The sequence below is a fragment of the Prunus dulcis genome, chromosome 1, assembly GCF_902201215.1.
Source record: "Prunus dulcis chromosome 1, ALMONDv2, whole genome shotgun sequence".
Classification (NCBI taxonomy): Eukaryota; Viridiplantae; Streptophyta; class Magnoliopsida; order Rosales; family Rosaceae; genus Prunus; species Prunus dulcis.
This window is the reverse complement of record NC_047650.1, coordinates 42,371,074-42,388,223: the sequence shown is the minus strand read 5'-3', so window position 1 is coordinate 42,388,223 and position 17,150 is coordinate 42,371,074. Positions and strand designations below refer to the sequence as shown.

At 36.4% G+C, this 17,150-nt stretch overlaps 2 protein-coding genes across 2 annotated transcripts; one reads left to right on the top strand and one right to left on the bottom strand.

The window, feature by feature from the left end:
* Positions 1 to 1,796: 1,796 nt before the first annotated feature.
* Positions 1,797 to 7,211, top strand: LOC117627014 (patatin-like phospholipase domain-containing protein 2). Its single transcript, XM_034358886.1, has 7 exons — positions 1,797 to 2,459; positions 3,169 to 3,312; positions 4,382 to 4,454; positions 5,587 to 5,692; positions 5,774 to 5,870; positions 6,391 to 6,486; positions 6,568 to 7,211. Exons 1-7 carry the CDS (start codon positions 1,869 to 1,871, stop codon positions 6,721 to 6,723), a joined length of 1,263 nt encoding a protein of 420 aa, XP_034214777.1. The 5' UTR covers positions 1,797 to 1,868; the 3' UTR covers positions 6,724 to 7,211.
* A 3,064-nt stretch (positions 7,212 to 10,275) lies between these two features.
* LOC117627006 (folate synthesis bifunctional protein, mitochondrial-like) lies at positions 10,276 to 13,714 on the bottom strand. The gene is made up of 3 exons (XM_034358874.1): positions 13,285 to 13,714; positions 12,660 to 12,822; positions 10,276 to 12,079 (listed from the first exon to the last, which is right to left on the bottom strand). Exons 2-3 carry the CDS (start codon positions 12,724 to 12,726, stop codon positions 10,605 to 10,607), a joined length of 1,542 nt encoding a protein of 513 aa, XP_034214765.1. The 5' UTR covers positions 12,727 to 12,822; positions 13,285 to 13,714; the 3' UTR covers positions 10,276 to 10,604.
* Between the last annotated feature and the right edge of the window lie 3,436 nt (positions 13,715 to 17,150).

Sequence of the window (17,150 nt, the reverse complement as noted above, 5' to 3'; positions counted from 1 at the left end):
TATTTTGTCTTAAATTTATTGTTTTTCTTTTTGTAGATGTATACACAAATTAATACCATTAAAGTGGTAAATGAAAAAAAAAAAAAAAAACTATATAATATTGTCCTCCTTTTGGAGATCTCATTGAGATTTTTTTTATTTTCACAATTATAAAATTATACATTTGAAACTATATCAAATTAACTTTGACAACAACAAAAACTATATCAAATTAACTAGTATTAGATAAAAGAAAATATTTTTACCCATCACTTTAACTAGAGGTGTACCCTCACTCCCTACATACGTCCATGGCCATAATCATAGTTACTTATTTGCTTTGTATTTGTAAAACCATAGTTATGTTTATGGACACACGTATTTCCTTTCATGTTGTTTTTTCATTTTATGTTTAAAGTGGTGGGCACATATGTTCCCTTACATAAAATGAAAAAACAACACAAAAGGAAATACGTGTTTGATTTTTGACAAACAATAGGATATATACAAGATACTTTTGTAACACGCTAAATTGCCAATGCACCCACAACAAAGCTACACCACACCCAAATACATGTTCTTTTTGTGTCCTTAAACTAGGCCTTTCTCACAAGAAGTTTGTAGTTCAAGTAGTTAAAAGTATTCACCCCTACATCCGAGTACCTAAATTCGATTCCCGCGCTCTCTCAATATTGCTTTGTATAAAAAATAAAAACAAAAACATGGGCCTTTTTCCTTTCCACTTTTGCTCTGTTGTGGCAGTTGTCTCATTTGTATTCCTTTTGTCAACTGGAGCCTACTAAAGTAAATGCATATGTAAAGTTAGATGTATATGTGCAACTTTTTTAGCATTTTTCACCCAAATGGAGATTTTCCATATCCAAATGGATAGCCATTGGAACTTGTGGTATAAAAACTCTATGGAGGGTGTATCCAATTCAAATTTTTAATGACCTTTATAGAATTTAAAAGTCTGGAGGTATTCAATTTAGACTTTTCCAGACTTTTAAGGAGTATATAAAAGTCTAGTGATATTCAATTGTGACTTTTAAAAAGTATTTAAAAGTTTGGTGGTATTCAGTTATAACTTTTAAAAAGTATTTAAAAGTTTGATGGTATCCAAAAAGTTAATGACTTTTAAAAAGCTTATTAAATGAATAACTTTTCCATACTTTTTAAGGCTAATTGTAAGAGCAAAAGTCTTGCCAATTTACTAGTGACTTTTATCAACTCTATGAAAGTATTTAAGAATTTGTTATCTCTATGAAAGTCACTCACTTAAAAAAAGTCTTTATAAGTATGAATTGGATACACCCCCTACATCTCTGGTGGGTTTACTTCTCCTCTCACTGGAGACACTCTTACCCCAACTAGCTCTTGGTATTTCTCTTTCAATGGTGGCAGAAAATCTTAAGCTCTTGATTGAACTTTTTGTCATTATATAGAAGAGGAATAATACTAGTCTTACCACATTTTTTATACCACATGATGTGGCAGCTGATGTGTACATACAACATCATGTAAAATACTAATTTATGTTTTTCTTATTTTATTTATTAAAATACACTTTATTCATTTTATTGATGTGGCATATGATATAGATATGCCACATCATACGGTATAAAAATATATGATAAGTGTAGCATTACTCATACAAGAGTAGCTTAAAATACAGAAACATTGATTGGTGGAGTTGTTTTAGGACCTCTCCTCTCCTCCTCTGCCTCTCTCCTTCCTGGCGGCAAATCCACGTATCAAACAAGACGATGGTTCCAAAGAAACAGAGTGAAAATAACTTTTTATCTTTTTTAATTTTGCAATAATTGATTAAAAAAAGAAAGAAAAAATTTTAAAAAAAAATTTGTTACCAGACAAAACGAAACGTGAAAATGATGATGCTTTTCAACAGGAAGCCAAGAGGAGCCTCCCCTTCATCTTCTCCAGTCATGGCTTCTTTCTCGGCTCTCTTCCAACCCCAACTCCACCCCTTCCCTAACCCTAATCTCATCCACAGGTACACCATTCCTCTGCGCACCCAAACCTTAAGCACCTCCTCCGTCCCTCACTCAACCCCCAACTCCGAGACCAACCAAACTTCCTCCCCCTCCTCGGCCCCGCCTCCTCAATCTCCAGAACCTCCTTCTCCTAAGAAGTCCTTCGCTGTGGCCACGGGCGAGCTCTTCTTGGGTTTGGCGTCTAGGATTATCAAGCGGCCCAATGGAGGCCCAGACGGCAAGGCGGCCTCGTCGGTCGCCATGTTTGAGAGCTCTGGGAAGAATTACTTGGACGAGAGAATTGGCAAGGTGATGGAGGATGAGATTGAGCCAGATGTTGTTTGGGAGCAGCGCGTTAAGGATGTGGAGGCTGAGAAAGAACGGCGTGTGGTTACTAGTCCCGGCTTTAGTTTTTCTGCTGCGGGGCTTCTTTTCCCTTATCATCTAGGCGCTGCTCAGTTCCTTATTCAAAATGGTTATATCAAGGTCAGCTGTTTCTCAATTGTTTTTCTTTCCAATTTAATGTTCCCTTTTCAGTTATACCTATTTGTATGTTACTCACTTTAATAAAAGGAAGATTTCAATTTGTATATGTATTGATGTGTATGTTTATGTATTGCATGCACGTAGTTTTGAATGAACATTTTTAAGACTCTAAATTGATACTTACAGTTCAAATTTTGGGTTATGGTTGGTGTTCTCAAGCTGTGTGCTTTATTGCCCAAGACTGAATTTGGTATCTAATTGGAATTAGGGTGTCTGAGTTTTATTGAGAATTTGGTAGGAAGATATAGATATTTACATGACACATATACAGTTGCCAATGTTCATTGATGCGAGAAGGATACATTTGTTACTTGTTCAATGAGGGGTCGAAGAAGCATATTTGATTTACTACAAATAAAGGACCCTTGTTTGTGCTTGCTAAATTTAAAGGTAACTTTGATTCTTTTGTAATATTCTTGGATTGAGGTAAGTTTTATTGGGTTTGGAGTGGTTCCTTTGGTTGCATATGCACTAATTGTGGTAATGAATCGTAAAAGTTTGCTTCTTTTATGGTTGTTTTTATTTTGCAAATATTCCGTTTGTCTTTTGCTTGCCTTTAAGTTGCCTGTTATTCCCTTATGAAGGTGAACAGTCATTATCTTTGGTTCTAGGTCTGTATTCAGAAGTAGAATGTGTGTGATTTGTGCAGGAAACCACACCATTAGCCGGTTCCTCTGCAGGTGCCATTGTCTGTGCTGTGATTGCCTCTGGAGCCAGCATGGAAGAGGCCTTACAAGCTACCAAAATACTGGCTGAAGATTGCCGGAACAGAGGGACTGCATTTCGACTTGGGGTATTTCTTTACTCTTGTATCTCAACTCAGTAGTCGTGCATTTTCTTCAGTTGCAGACTTGTGATGCTTCTCGATCAAGTAAATTTAATTTATTTATTTTTGTGGGTATCAGTGAACTTAAAGAAAAGATTATCCCTAATTGCAGCCATATGTCAGGAGCTCATCCTGATAATCTTGATGATGAAGTTCATTGATTTCATTTTTCTGAATTCATATTGAGATTAAGCATCCAGTTCATACTTTCATTGCCATTTGAAGGATGAGCCATTGCACTTACATATGTTGTGTCTTACTAAGTTACTATGGATGGGCCCCTTAGCACATATATACACCAAGACTTAAATAATTAACGAATCATGCCAGACTAATAGTTTCATAACCACGTCATGAGTTTAAGATTTGAAGAAAAACCCTTAATCATCAACATAGTTAAAGTGTATACTGGCTGGAGTTTTAGTTTTACATTGATGCCATTCATTTGTATATTAACCTTAACCATGTGAAATTAATTTAAGAAATCTTGGAATAAATAAAGGGGGAAAGGGGGAAATTGAAATTTGAATCAATGTTGACTTATAAACGGTTTTGGGTTATTATTTTATTTTTTTCATTATTCTGGTAGAACATTATTGTTATATTGCCTATGTACATATATGTCTGGTAACCGGATCTTATTTTGGAATATAGATCTTTCCCTCTTGTTCTATTTATCCTTCTCTCTCTTTCTATTTCTTCCATCTCCTTTCTCTCATTTTCTCCATTTTTCTTTGTTGAAATATTTATGTTTACAGTCTCAGACTGACTCTGATTGAGGAGTTGACTTCCTTATTTGTCTTATTGTTGATTGATTTACTCAATTCCTTAAAACATAGGATAATTTGTACTGCAGAATTTGTGTCTTGGAGTTCTATATGAACACCTATGAACTCTAGTCACTAGTAATGCAATACAATTATTTTCTACCCTTATATTGTATGTTTTATTTCAACATTCTTCTATTTCTTTCTGTCTATCATCTTCTTTAATTTCCCTGTCATGCATTTAGATTATCCAATTTTTATTTGTACAGGCTGTTCTCCGAGATGTTCTTCAAAAGTTTTTGCCTGATGATGCTCATATTAGGTCTAATGGGAGGGTTCGAGGTAAGTGGTTTTTTTGTTCCCTACTCAAAAAGAATGTTTTCTAATTGAGAAATGTATGCATTATTTATTTATTTTTCTTCTTTAGAGTTTGGTTTAATTTTTAAAGTCCATATGCAATAAATATTGTTTGTGTAGATGAATAGACAATTTGTAAGTACATGTATTTAGATGTGTATCAATGGGGATCTTTCAAATGTGTGACTATTTGGTGCTGCTTATGATTGGGTAGGATCGGTTCCTGTGATGTTTGGGTAGCATCAGTCCTGTGATCTTTTGCTTGTGGAAAAAGTAGGTATGTTTTTTTTTTTTTTTTTTAATTGTTGGAATTTGAACTACCACTTTTGAGGTGTTCGAACCGTGGATGTCCTGTCCTATTGAGTTACCACAAATACAAGTGGCTGCCATCTCTCTTCACCTGCTAAATCCAAACAAGAACATAAAGTGATCCAAAAAAACAGCAATGAATGAAGATATTTTCTTGCACTCCCACCACCCACCCTTCTCTTCCCAAAACTGTAAAATCTTACTTTACCGCCTAACATGAACACTTTGCCCCAAAGTTTGTGTAATGACTGACAGATGTAAGGAGTTTGAAAAAGGTATCTGGAGTATAGAAACCCCCCAAAGTTTGAGTTCAGTATTCTCTCACAATGAATATATCTAACTCCTCACATGTGAGCCTCTATCCTCAGCTTATGTTGGAAGGTTGCAGTCTTAGGAATTTAAACCCAGGATCTCCAGCTTAGTTAGCATGATAATATTAGTTGGTTTGCTGCCATTTGCAGTAGTTGTAATAAGATGCGTGTCAATAATTATTTTATGCTCTCGATTCATTCATGTTTATATTTTTTTGAATCTCATGGAATACCTTTCTTTTGTAACATATAGCGATGATCCATTTCACCACTTGGTTATTTCTGTATCTTCTGAAAGAGATTCTTTTGTGTCTGCCCAAAAAAAAAAAAAATTATCCCAAGCTTATAGATTTCTGGATATTTTAGCTCTTGAAATTAATATTTTTTAATAAAAAAGAAAAACAGGAATTTTATGCATGTCCTTTGTATTATCAACTGGGTTTTCATTTGAATTCTGCATGCAACTTCTTTATGATTTCCCTTTTTTTCCCCCACAGTTGCAGTAACACAGCTTCTATGGAGACCGAGGGGTTTATTGGTGGATCAGTTTGACTCTAAGGAGGATCTCATTGATGCAGTTTTTACTTCTTCCTTTATTCCAGGGTGATTATTGTACATACCATTTTGTCTTGCAGTTGCTTCTGTGTTGATTAATGTATGAACTAAAAGTAGACTGCAGTACAGATATCTTGCACCAAGACCAGCAACGATGTTCCGGAATCGGCTTTGCATTGATGGGGGCTTGACATTATTTATGCCACCAACATCTGCAGCACAGACGGTATTAACTGTTTCTCTTTCCTATGTCTTATTAGCTAGATAACAGGAATGTAATTCAAAACCTAAGTTATTTTAGTATTTTTCCTACCAATGGTTTTTCACCAAATATGTTGCAACTTGTTTGAGGTTTCTGCTAATCCGGGTCCTAGTTACTCTCATGACTATGTGAAGTAAACATGCATTTTATTGGGGCTTCAAACTTTTCCTACATATTCCTGTGAAACCTCTCCCACATTTATGAGGTCATGTTGTCTATTATGCCCTCCAATTCCCGTTTCTTTGCCATTTTTGATTCTTGAATCGACTCTACTAATGTAGAAGTAAGAATATCTTTTGTTTCCACTTCCCCTCCCCAACCCAAAAAAAAAAAAAAAAACCATGATGATCTAGCCTCATTTACTTTGTTATCAATATATGGCAGCCTCCTATTGTTACTTTTGTGGTATGGTTCTGCCTTCCTTAAATATTATAAATTCTCAGATGAGATACTTTTGTATACCCCTAATATTGTTGCTTTGCAGGTACGTGTTTGTGCTTTCCCTGCCAGTCGATTAGGATTGCAAGGAATTGGGATCAGTCCAGACTGTAATCCTGATGATAGGGCCACCCCTCGACAGGTAAATTGGTACCTCCGCATTTGAAAGATAACCTTTCCCTTGAGGATAAGATGACGAACTATTTGTTTCCTTCTATTTTAGCTTTTCAATTGGGCACTTGAGCCAGGAGAAGATGATGTTCTTGATCGGCTCTTTGAGCTTGGATATCAAGATGCAGCTGTATGGGCTAAGGACAACCCGGTTGGTGAAATAGTTGAAGACGACACTTACTTGGTTGGTAGTGGCATAGATCAGTAGGCTGTCATTAGAGTCTCTCTTTGACCTTGAAGATGCATAAGGTTCTTGGTTACTGTCAATTACTGAGAATCCTGTTATGTCATTTTCACATACAAGTCAGACAAACTAGCTTTCCTATAGCATATACAGCCCTTGATTATAAAAGGGTGGAACCACATTCTCTTGCAATTGTATAGCAAGCTGTAAAATTTGTTGTAAGACCGTATGTGGAAGAGGGAAAAGAAAAAAAATATATAAGGTCATTGAAAATGCATTTACCAATAATGATCAATTCAGATTAGGTCCAGTTTTAGAAACCTTCTATCTCCAGACTTATTCCTTTTGGTTTTAGTTTCAATTTCATTAGGCGGTACTTGGTACTTTTTAAAATTCTGTGGCTGGTATTGGATTTCTTGTTGGTGTCGTAGATTTGGGTGTTGTTTATGATTGTAATCTTTTCAATAGAGATGAATATAATCTTCGAGGTTAGGTATATAACTCACAAGAAAGAAGCTGGATCTGAGAACATGTGATTTGATGGATATTTCTTAGTTACCCAAATCAGTTCCTGGGATACAAGGCCCGTTGCCTTATCCGTATTCATAAATATAGTTGGAACAAGGAAAAGCACGGGTTATTACATGCTTGTAAATGAACTTTTCTTTTAAATTACATTGACACGTACACGACAAACATGACTCGTTTGCCAGGAACTCTAACGTTACCTAAGGTCACTAAAAATGACTCGTTTGCCAGGAACTCTAACGTTACCTAAGGTCACTAAAAATTACGGTATTCAATATTATCATGTAACTTTTTCCCCTTCAACTAGTGACAGCTAGTATTTCCCTAACTTTTGATGATGATCCGTTAATGATCAAACCTCAGAATATGGGAAATTTGTTTAACTTTCAATTAATGAGTACGGTCCAAAACGAAATGGAACATTTGAACTTGTCTTGGTCCCACAAACATGCATGCCCTTAAAGAAGTATTATTAGTGATCTTGATGAAACTATTTGACCCTGTTTTCAGCCATCTCTCAATCCCAAATTTCCTACCAAACTCTACTTTACCAGTACCTAATTATAAAGTTGTATAAACATGATTCTTAATAAACACAAGTTTGAACCCATGAGTTGGTTGACCAAAGTAACTAGAACCAAAGTGGGAGACAAGGACAGCCCATTTTGCATCCTTTTTTTACTGCAAAAGTCAAAAAAAGCATACGAGAAGCAAGCGCATGAGACCTCCATAGTAAAAATAAAGTCATACAGATACAGATACTACTTTTTCACAGTGTAAGATTAAACAGAAAACACATTTTTAAGCTTTGCATGGTTGCACCACAACATAGCCTGTACAGTAAAATGAAAGGGTAGTCTTGTCATAAAGGTACAACCATAAACATCAGAGAGATCATAAAGCAAGCACTTGTTGCATTCAATTCCAATTGAAAAATAGATCCAAGGAAGAAGAAAAGAAAAGAAACGCCTACACTACATTGTGTATGTGTCCACACAGGTCATACAACACCATGCACGCTCATGCACCCCCTTTCTAGAAAAAGCCAATCGCATTTCAAAAAAAGTCCTGACCAAAATATATATATACAAAAAGAGTCATTATGTAAATTCCACAACTGATCACCCTCTGATACCTATTTCTTCTTCAAACTCTCTCTCTCTCTCTCTCTCTCTCTCTCTCTCTCTCTCTCTCTCTCTCTCTAGGGTTTCTCAGGGGCCTTGTTGCAGAGGCAATTTGGCATTCTGTCCACCTCCATATTCACAAGTACATATAGAAGAAGTTTCTTTCTTTTATTTTACAAGCTCTGGAGGTGGTCAGCATGTCAAACTGGCTCTGTAAATTTCTCTCTGAGAAACTCACATAGAACACTGGAAAACCTTGGTAAGATTCATGTTCAAAAACCCTTGACTTGTGTTGCTCTTGGTGTTTTTATTTTTTACTCTTCTCATGGATTTCTCCTCCCATATTTTGCATGGCACAGGTGAGTTTTGAATAAATCATAACCATTCAGCAAGTCTTCCTCTACATATACATTTTTTGTGGTTGGAAAATTAGTAATCATAATGAACTGTTGAATCATATTCCTGATTCACAGCTCTTGGCAGGTTGACCAGACTCGAGCTCCTCATCGTATACATTGTTCTGCCAAGCTCATTGATTTTTCTTATTATCAGTGTGTTAATTTTTTGCTTTTATAAATTAAGGCTTAATTTAAAGTAATTAAGGTTTAGTTAGCTTACCATGTACACAAGTTTTTGGTTTGTTCTGTTGGTTTTGACAAATTTCTTTTTTTTTTTTTTCACTTATTCGAAATATATTTTGGTAAACAATATATATTACGTGTTCTACTAGAGAATATATTAACATAATGATCTTCTTCTACCAGATTAAAAAAAAATGGTTCCAAATGAGAGCTATGGAGTCAAGTGTATGTCGATGGGACTTCTTGTGGCCAAGGATGCCTCACTTGTTTGGAGAGGCCCTATGGTATAATCTTTAAGTCTTTTCTTGCTTAAAGTAGTTTTTTTAATTTTATACAAAGCAATATTAAGGGTAAGGGAAGGGTAGGGGAATCGAACTAGAGAGCTCGGTATATAGATAAATACTTTCAACCACTTGAGATACAAATCGGTTGCGTATTATTTTTGTTTGGACACACACCTATTGTATTAATTTTCTTGTGATTTATATCCTTTGTGCAAGTCAACCATTGACATGAAATTGGAAAAGCATAGAAATATCATTAAGTTATTTGTAGTGCATGTATTTGTGTCTTTTTGGTAACCCTTTTTTTAACTTTTCTCTGGAAGCAATGATGATGGGATGGTGGGCTTTTCATGTCCAAAGAAACATATTGATGATGTGTTAGACAGGTGGTCGATTTTGATTGGCTCAGAGTAGTAGGTTTGTGGTTTCACATAGGATTCCAAGAAGCATATTAATGCTCTGAAAAGATATGCCTATGTAAATGTTCTTTTGGCTTTGGGCCGGAGCTCTGAAAAGATATGCATATGTTACTACTGGAGGCTACCATTTTTGGATAGGAACGTTTGCGATAGAGAGGTTAGAGGTTTAATTCTTTTTCTCATCCATGCCACATTCAAACCCACACAGTACCACCCCACTACTACCTCCTACTTACCACAAACAAAAGCTCCAATAATCGGTTGTATACAATCATGTGCTTATCTTTGTTTTTATTAGTTGCGTGATAAAAGAGATAGACAAAATAGTCGTATATAACCAAATTACACATCATAAGTTCTCAACCACTACTTAAGACAACATTCCTAAGACATGTTAGTCCCTACCTTATTAAGGGTGTAACCAAATTCATACATGAACCAATACACAATTGCATTTGTAAGCTTGTTTTGTACTAGTGAAAATTATAGTCCTTATTTCATTCAAGGCAGAGAAAAGAATAAATATTGAGCTAGTTCGAAGCTGCAAGCACAGGGATAGCGAGGCAATGCAGAAGAAGAAGCCATGGGAAGTGCCAGCTACTGTAACAGAATTGGCAATGGAGCTCAGAAACAAGAATGATGCAGGGCAAGGAGAAATTGAATACTTCTTTTTAATTTCCTTTTCAGCAAAAGGAAATACAAATCCCACACCAAAAGTTTAATTTCTACAGCTTTTATGAGAAAGAAAAATGTACGTAAGGTACACAAATTCTGGGAGGAGTTGATCAAGAAAATGATATTGCATAAAAAATATTTGTTAAATATTGAAGACCTTGTAGCATGGCTTATGGTTCTATTTCCATGTCGCAGTCTCCTGGTATATCAACTGTAATCTTGATACAAAAAACCGTAGAAAAGAATACCACGAGCATGTTTTGTTGAAGAACTAAATTATGATAAATAAAAAATTTAACTTGGAGAAACAGATTTCCTCTGTCTCAGCATTGCATCGCATACCTTCACAGCATCTACATTATCTCTTACATTATGTACTCTTACAATATTTGCTCCGCCCAGAACTGCAGCAGTGACAGAAGCAACAGTAGCAGGATCTCTCTCAGTTCCAGCGGTGCGACTACAAATTTCACCTAAAAATTTCTTTCTGGAAGGTCCAATCAGTATAGGTGCATGAGACATGGCCAAACTTTCGCTCCCAATCTCTGCTTGAATATTTGGTAATCCCATCAAGACGTCCAAATTGTGATCACAGTTCTTTGAAAATCCAATTCCAGGGTCAATTATCATCCTCCAAGCTGGGATGCCTATTAATTCTGCTTCTCTCACCCTCGAGTATAACTCAGAGGCAACCTGCTTACAAACATTATCATATTTCAGGTTCTCACTATTCTGCATTGTAGATGGATCCCCCCTCATGTGCATTGCTATGTAGGGAACCTTAAGGCCTGCAACAACCCTAAACATGTTTGAGTCCAACAGCCCAGCAGATACATCATTCACAATATGTGCCCCTTTGCTTACTGCTTCTGCAGCAACTTCTGAATAAAATGTATCCACAGATATAATCTTTCCCTCTGCTTCAGGCATCCCAACAACTGCCTCTAAAACAGGGATTAGTCTATCCAATTCTTGTTGAACTGAAATCCTAGAAGCCATTGGCCTTGTAGACTGTGCACCAATATCAATCATATCTGCCCCTTCTGAAATCATTGAGCGAACTTGAGAAATTGCTGCCTCCACAGACTGAAACTTTCCTCCATCGCTAAAACTATCTGGGGTCAGATTAAGGATACCCATGACTGAAGTTTTAGTTGACCAGTCCCACAAGCCTTTTCCAATGGGCAAAACCCTCTTCAGGCCTTCCTTTCCAGTGAGTGTTTCACCACCCAATTTCTCCCAGGCATCAAAAAGCCCACCAGAATGCATTGAGAAAGAATGCCAACAAGCAACTGTATCACTGTCAATAGTTGACCCCAGTAAATCCATTAGTGGGGCTATTACAAACGGTCTTTCCCAAATTCTTTCATGGGGGACTGTAAGAATCTCAGAACTGACTCTTAACTTTCCATAGAACAATATATCCAAGTCAATTGGCCTGGGACCATACCTTATACCGTCAGTACGACCCATTTCTTTTTCAATTTTCTTCAGTGCTCCTAATAACTCATGAGGCCCAAGTTGTGTAACAGCTCTAACAGCAGAGTTGAGAAAATTAGGCTGATCAGTCACATAGGCTGGTGCTGTCTCATATAAACAACCATGTCTTGTGATGTGTATGCCTGATTTTCTCATTAACTGCAAAGCTTCATTGAAATTATGCAGTCTGTCACCCACATTGCTTCCTAAAGCAATCACTACTTCCTGATCTGGAGCATGAACTTCTACTGAGAAGTTTGGGGACGAATGTATGAAGGCAAAATATGATGCTGCATTGAACATGAAAACAAGTATAAGGAACCTAGCTTAGGTTAGTAACGTCCTCTATACTTGGAAAAGTAGTGATAAAAATTCCTACATTTTGCCCCATGGACTGCTTTTGTTGCTATTATACATGATCTCTTCACCATCGAAAAAGCTATAGAACTCTCAATTTACACAACTATCACCAAACCTCCGCATGTATTTTATGACTATAGCTCACAATTTATATGTATTCAATGGGAGACTAACAAAATTTAGGGTAGAATATCAAGTCCCTTCACCCTCACATCTGACTAACATAATTTAGGGTTGCATAGATTAAGTCCAAGTGACACTTGAATGGTGCTAATCCAAACAAGATAAACAAATTAAACAAACAAATACATATGAACTATGAACAAGGTTTTGAACCCGCAAAGATTTGCAGGCAATTCAGATTTTAATCCAGATGACACAGCACAAATTCAATCAATGGTTCATTCAAATTTGCAATTTTTCCTTAACAGGCATCATATTTAACGTTTTTTAATACCATGTATTAATATTATTATCGAATATCAAAACCGAGTGAATAGAAGGATTTACCTCGACAATACTTTGTGAAACCATCCAATTGCCTCATGGTGGGCATAAGGTTCTTGCATATATTCATGGTTGGACTTATGAGTCGCAGATCTTCAAAGCGCAGTTCAAATTATTATTTTGGGAAAATTATACCAATGCAGCTTGAACTGTTTCAATCTGCTACCTGATAAAAAAAAAATTGTTCAAATAATATTGAAGCAATTTCCATCTCAACTAAAAATTTGTTGCAATGTGGCACCTACATATAACTCTATCAAAAATTCTGTTGAAAATAGTCAATGTGCAAGCACATGCCTCATTTCAAAATTCAAAATACTACAAGATCAATTAAAAACAAAGCAAAGAGGAAAAGTATGCACTAATTTACCAAAATTGTAAATTCATGTTGCAAGCCACACAAGATAACAAAATAACACTTACAAGACCAAAATTCCAAAACTACGTAGGAATATTCAACACTGAACTCTAACCAACTCTGTAATTCTTACCTCATAAACAAGAAGAAAGCCAAAAAAAGATCCATATGAAGCCTAATCATAAACTAACAAATATATAACAAACTGGGAATCATCAAACAACTATCTCAAGCCAGTATAAGTCGCATAAAGGATAACAATGGCGGTACCTGCTCTGCATCAGCAGTGGAGAATTTTCCTAGCTTTTGGATTGAGGATGGAGTTGCCCATTTGCACATTTGGGTTCCCATGGGTTCCTTAAATCCATAAACCCCTTTATTTCTAAATCGCGAAATTAGAAAGAAATAGAGTGAAAAAAAAAATAAATTAAAAGGAGAAACAAACCTAAAAATACAAACACAAACTTTTTCTCTATGAACTTGATAAAACAACAGAATTTAAAGAACTAAGAGGAAATCGAAGAACTTGAGCAAATAAGACCCAAATGTGAGCTGCCTGCGGGAGGGGGATACTTTAGCTGAAAAATAGTCAATATAACTCCACACACCAATAAGACTTTTGGGTTGAAAGAAAGAAGATGAGAACCGGAGAGAGCGAACAGAAATGGCTTTTTGTGTCGCGGCCGTTTGTTTGTATGGCTGGCTGATACGATATAGCAAGAGAAAGCTGAGCTTTTATTATTTAGTTTTATTTTTGAGTTAATTACAGTTTAGTAACCCGTGATTGCACCTTAAGACATATTAATTTATATCTTATCAATTTTTACAATAACATACCTCATTCTTTTAAATTTGTTACAATACAGTTTTACCATTAGAGCAGTTCCATCGATCAGCCCCAAAACACGCTTCCAGCAGGACAAAGCTGCCCGGGCAGCTTGTGGGTCCCACGAAACTGAGCTGGCCTCCAGCCCGAAGAAGAACTAACGTCGTGGCTGATGCCAGCTTGATGTCAGCGCATGGGTTTAAATTTTTTTACCTTTGGAGCTTGAAAGGTAAAAAATATTTAAATCAAAAAAATATTTAAAAATTACCAAAAAAATTATGGAATCTTTTTCCTATAAATACCTACCAATATTCTTCACTTTCAACACCAAATCCTCATACATTTGCTTCTCCTCATACTATTATTCACTTTCTACACAACATTTTATTCACTTTCAAATTTCATTTTTATTCATCATCTTATAGCATCTTCCATCATGGAGCACTATGGAAAATGTTCTGTTGTGTGAGTGTTGGGTCCAATTTGATCATTGTCCGGTCACGGGCAATGAGATGAAATTCTCTCATATGTGGAGAAAATTTCATGCCGAATTTTGTGAAAGATCGAGTTCAGCTCGTACGTAAAATGACCTTGTTTAGTAGGTGAATTTTTTTGAATAAATAGTTGGAGAAATGGAGAGATGCGTTGGCAAAAGCTAGGAACAACCATCAAAAAAGGGAAAATGAGGTAAATTATTTTCAATTTCCGTTTTATTAATTTTAATGTCCTAATTTTTTTTTTAATGTTTCTTGCATTTTCAATATTTTGTTAATGTTTCTTGCATTTCCAATAGTTTGTTAATGTTTCTTGCATTTCCTTTTTTTTATTATTTATAATGTTTCTTGCATTTCCAATATATTTCCTCTCTTTTTTTTCCTTATAGATTATGCAAGCACAAATGTGGTTCGATGCCATTGGGCAAGGCAAAAAATCTTTCAACCATGACCAATGTTGTGAGGTGGTGAAAAATTGTGCGAGATTTAGAATTATTCCCACGGGTCCGACCGTTGTGTTGAACAAGACACCACTCCATGATTCAACGGCATCGGATTAGCCTTTGGATTCCCTGATGAGTCAAGACTCATTAATCCAAAAAGAGTCAAGGCGTATTAGTCGAAAGGCGGCAAAGGCGAAGAGAGGGAGTACTTCCATCAATGATACTGCAAAATTTTTGGAGCAAATTCCAGGGAACGGCACCATGAGAATTGAATTAGACAGGGAAAAAGATGTGGACAAGAAGGCAATGAATGAAGAATATGCAAGAGAAAGGGAGTATATACGCAAACAAGACATTGAGAAGAAGGATCGGGAAACCATGGTCATGGATACAAAGCATATGTCCCCCGAAACAAAACAATTTTGAAAGATAGAACGAACGAATGCTATGAGAAGAAGACTTTTCCGTGACGATGGACCTAGCAACACTAATTGGTTAAATGATCAAAACCATTAAGTTAGTTTGCTTGCCTTTTATTTAATTGTATTGCTTGTTTTGTATTAAAGTAGTTGTAATTCTTGTCTTTTATCTTGTCTTTTATTTCATTAGTAGTAATTCTTAATTAGTTGTATTGTTTTTGTTTGAGTGAATAAAGAAATCATTCAATAAAATACCTCTTTATTCAACAAATTTCATACATCAAACAAAACATAATTAAAAAAAAACCACAACCAAAGCATAATAAAAAACAAAACATCAACACAAAGCAAAATTAAAAACAAAGCATCTCCACTTCACTTCACTCACTGTTATTGCCTCTCACCGCCCATAATTGCTCCATCAAGTCAACTTGACGTCGTTCATGAATATTAAATGATTACATCTTCGTATATCGATCAATCATACAGTTCATGAAACGACCGTCCTTGACCAATGCTTCAATGGTTGTCCATTTGGGCCCATGGGCCTTTCATAAATTCTTGTCAAGGCTGTGTTCATGGGATCAGGTTCAAACACGTTTGGAGCATCATAATCATACTCATCCTCCACAATCATGTTATGGAGGATTATGCAAGTCATCATAATGCTCCTCAGCTCATTATAATGCTCACCTCCTCATCAAACATAAGCGCAACACCCTTAATAATAGCCCACCAGCTTGGAGGATGTCAAAACACCTTTGGACATCTTTTCTGTAACTTTCTTGATAGGCAGCAAATAATTTTTGCTTCTCAGATCAGGGATCCGGAATTGATTTCACAAATGTGGTCCACCTCAGGTAGATGCCGTCTGCTAGATAATACCCATTCCAGTAGATGTTATTGTTGATTTCATATGTGATATTTGGGGCTTCACCTCTCAAGACATCGTTGGAAATCGGGGATTGACCTAGCATGTTCAAGTCATTTTGAGATCCGACAACTCCGAAGAAGGCATGTCAAACCCATGTATCGAATCCAGCAACGGCTTTGAGGATGATACTTTTTTGCCCTTCCCTATTGCCATAATCTTCTTGTCATGCAGTTGGGCAATTCTTCCATTGCCAGTACATATAGTCGATCTTCCAATCATGCCTGAAAACCTCGAGCTTCGGCTTTCTGTAGAAGTCTTTGGAGGTCCCTAAGCGGTAGGTTTGCAGAGGTAGTCTCTGGTGTAGAGAGTTTCAATTGCATCACAGAGTCTGGCCAAGCTCTCTAGAGTGATGGACTTCCTCATCCTAGCAATCTCATCCACTTGATCAGCAGATGAACCATACGCCAGTATTCGTATCATAGCTGTAAGCTTTTGCTTCGGAAAAAGCCCCAAAACCCAGCAGCATCACACTTCTGAATTAAGTATGCATCATGCATGACTTTATTGAACAAATGGGGTTGCATTCTATATCTCCCACGAAAATCAACATTAGAGTACACAGAATTTGGGATAAAGTAATCTTCTAAAAAATTCTTACCCCAAGAATGCCTATGTTTGTCCACGTTAGGGCCACGATCGACTTGTGACCACGGCGGCGGCCTTGGCTTGGTAGATCGAGCAAACCCACTGCCATGTCAACTTGTTCATCTTCTTCTTGCTGCACTCTTTTTTCTTTAGCTCGTCTACACCTTCTTTCTTTAATTTCTTATTCTTGCCTCTCCAGGCATCTCCTCATGTCTGACATTGAGAGTGGAGTATGAAATCTAAAATATGAAAAGATAGAGAAGATCTATTGTGAGAGGTATGAGCTGAGCCTCTGGTTCTATAGAGAGATTTAGAATATAGAGATGACACGTGGCGCGATTTTAAAGCGTGAAAATCTTATCTGAAATATGAGATTTGTATTTTATAATAAATATCGACACGTGGCACCCGAGAATCTGATCCTAAAATCTTATC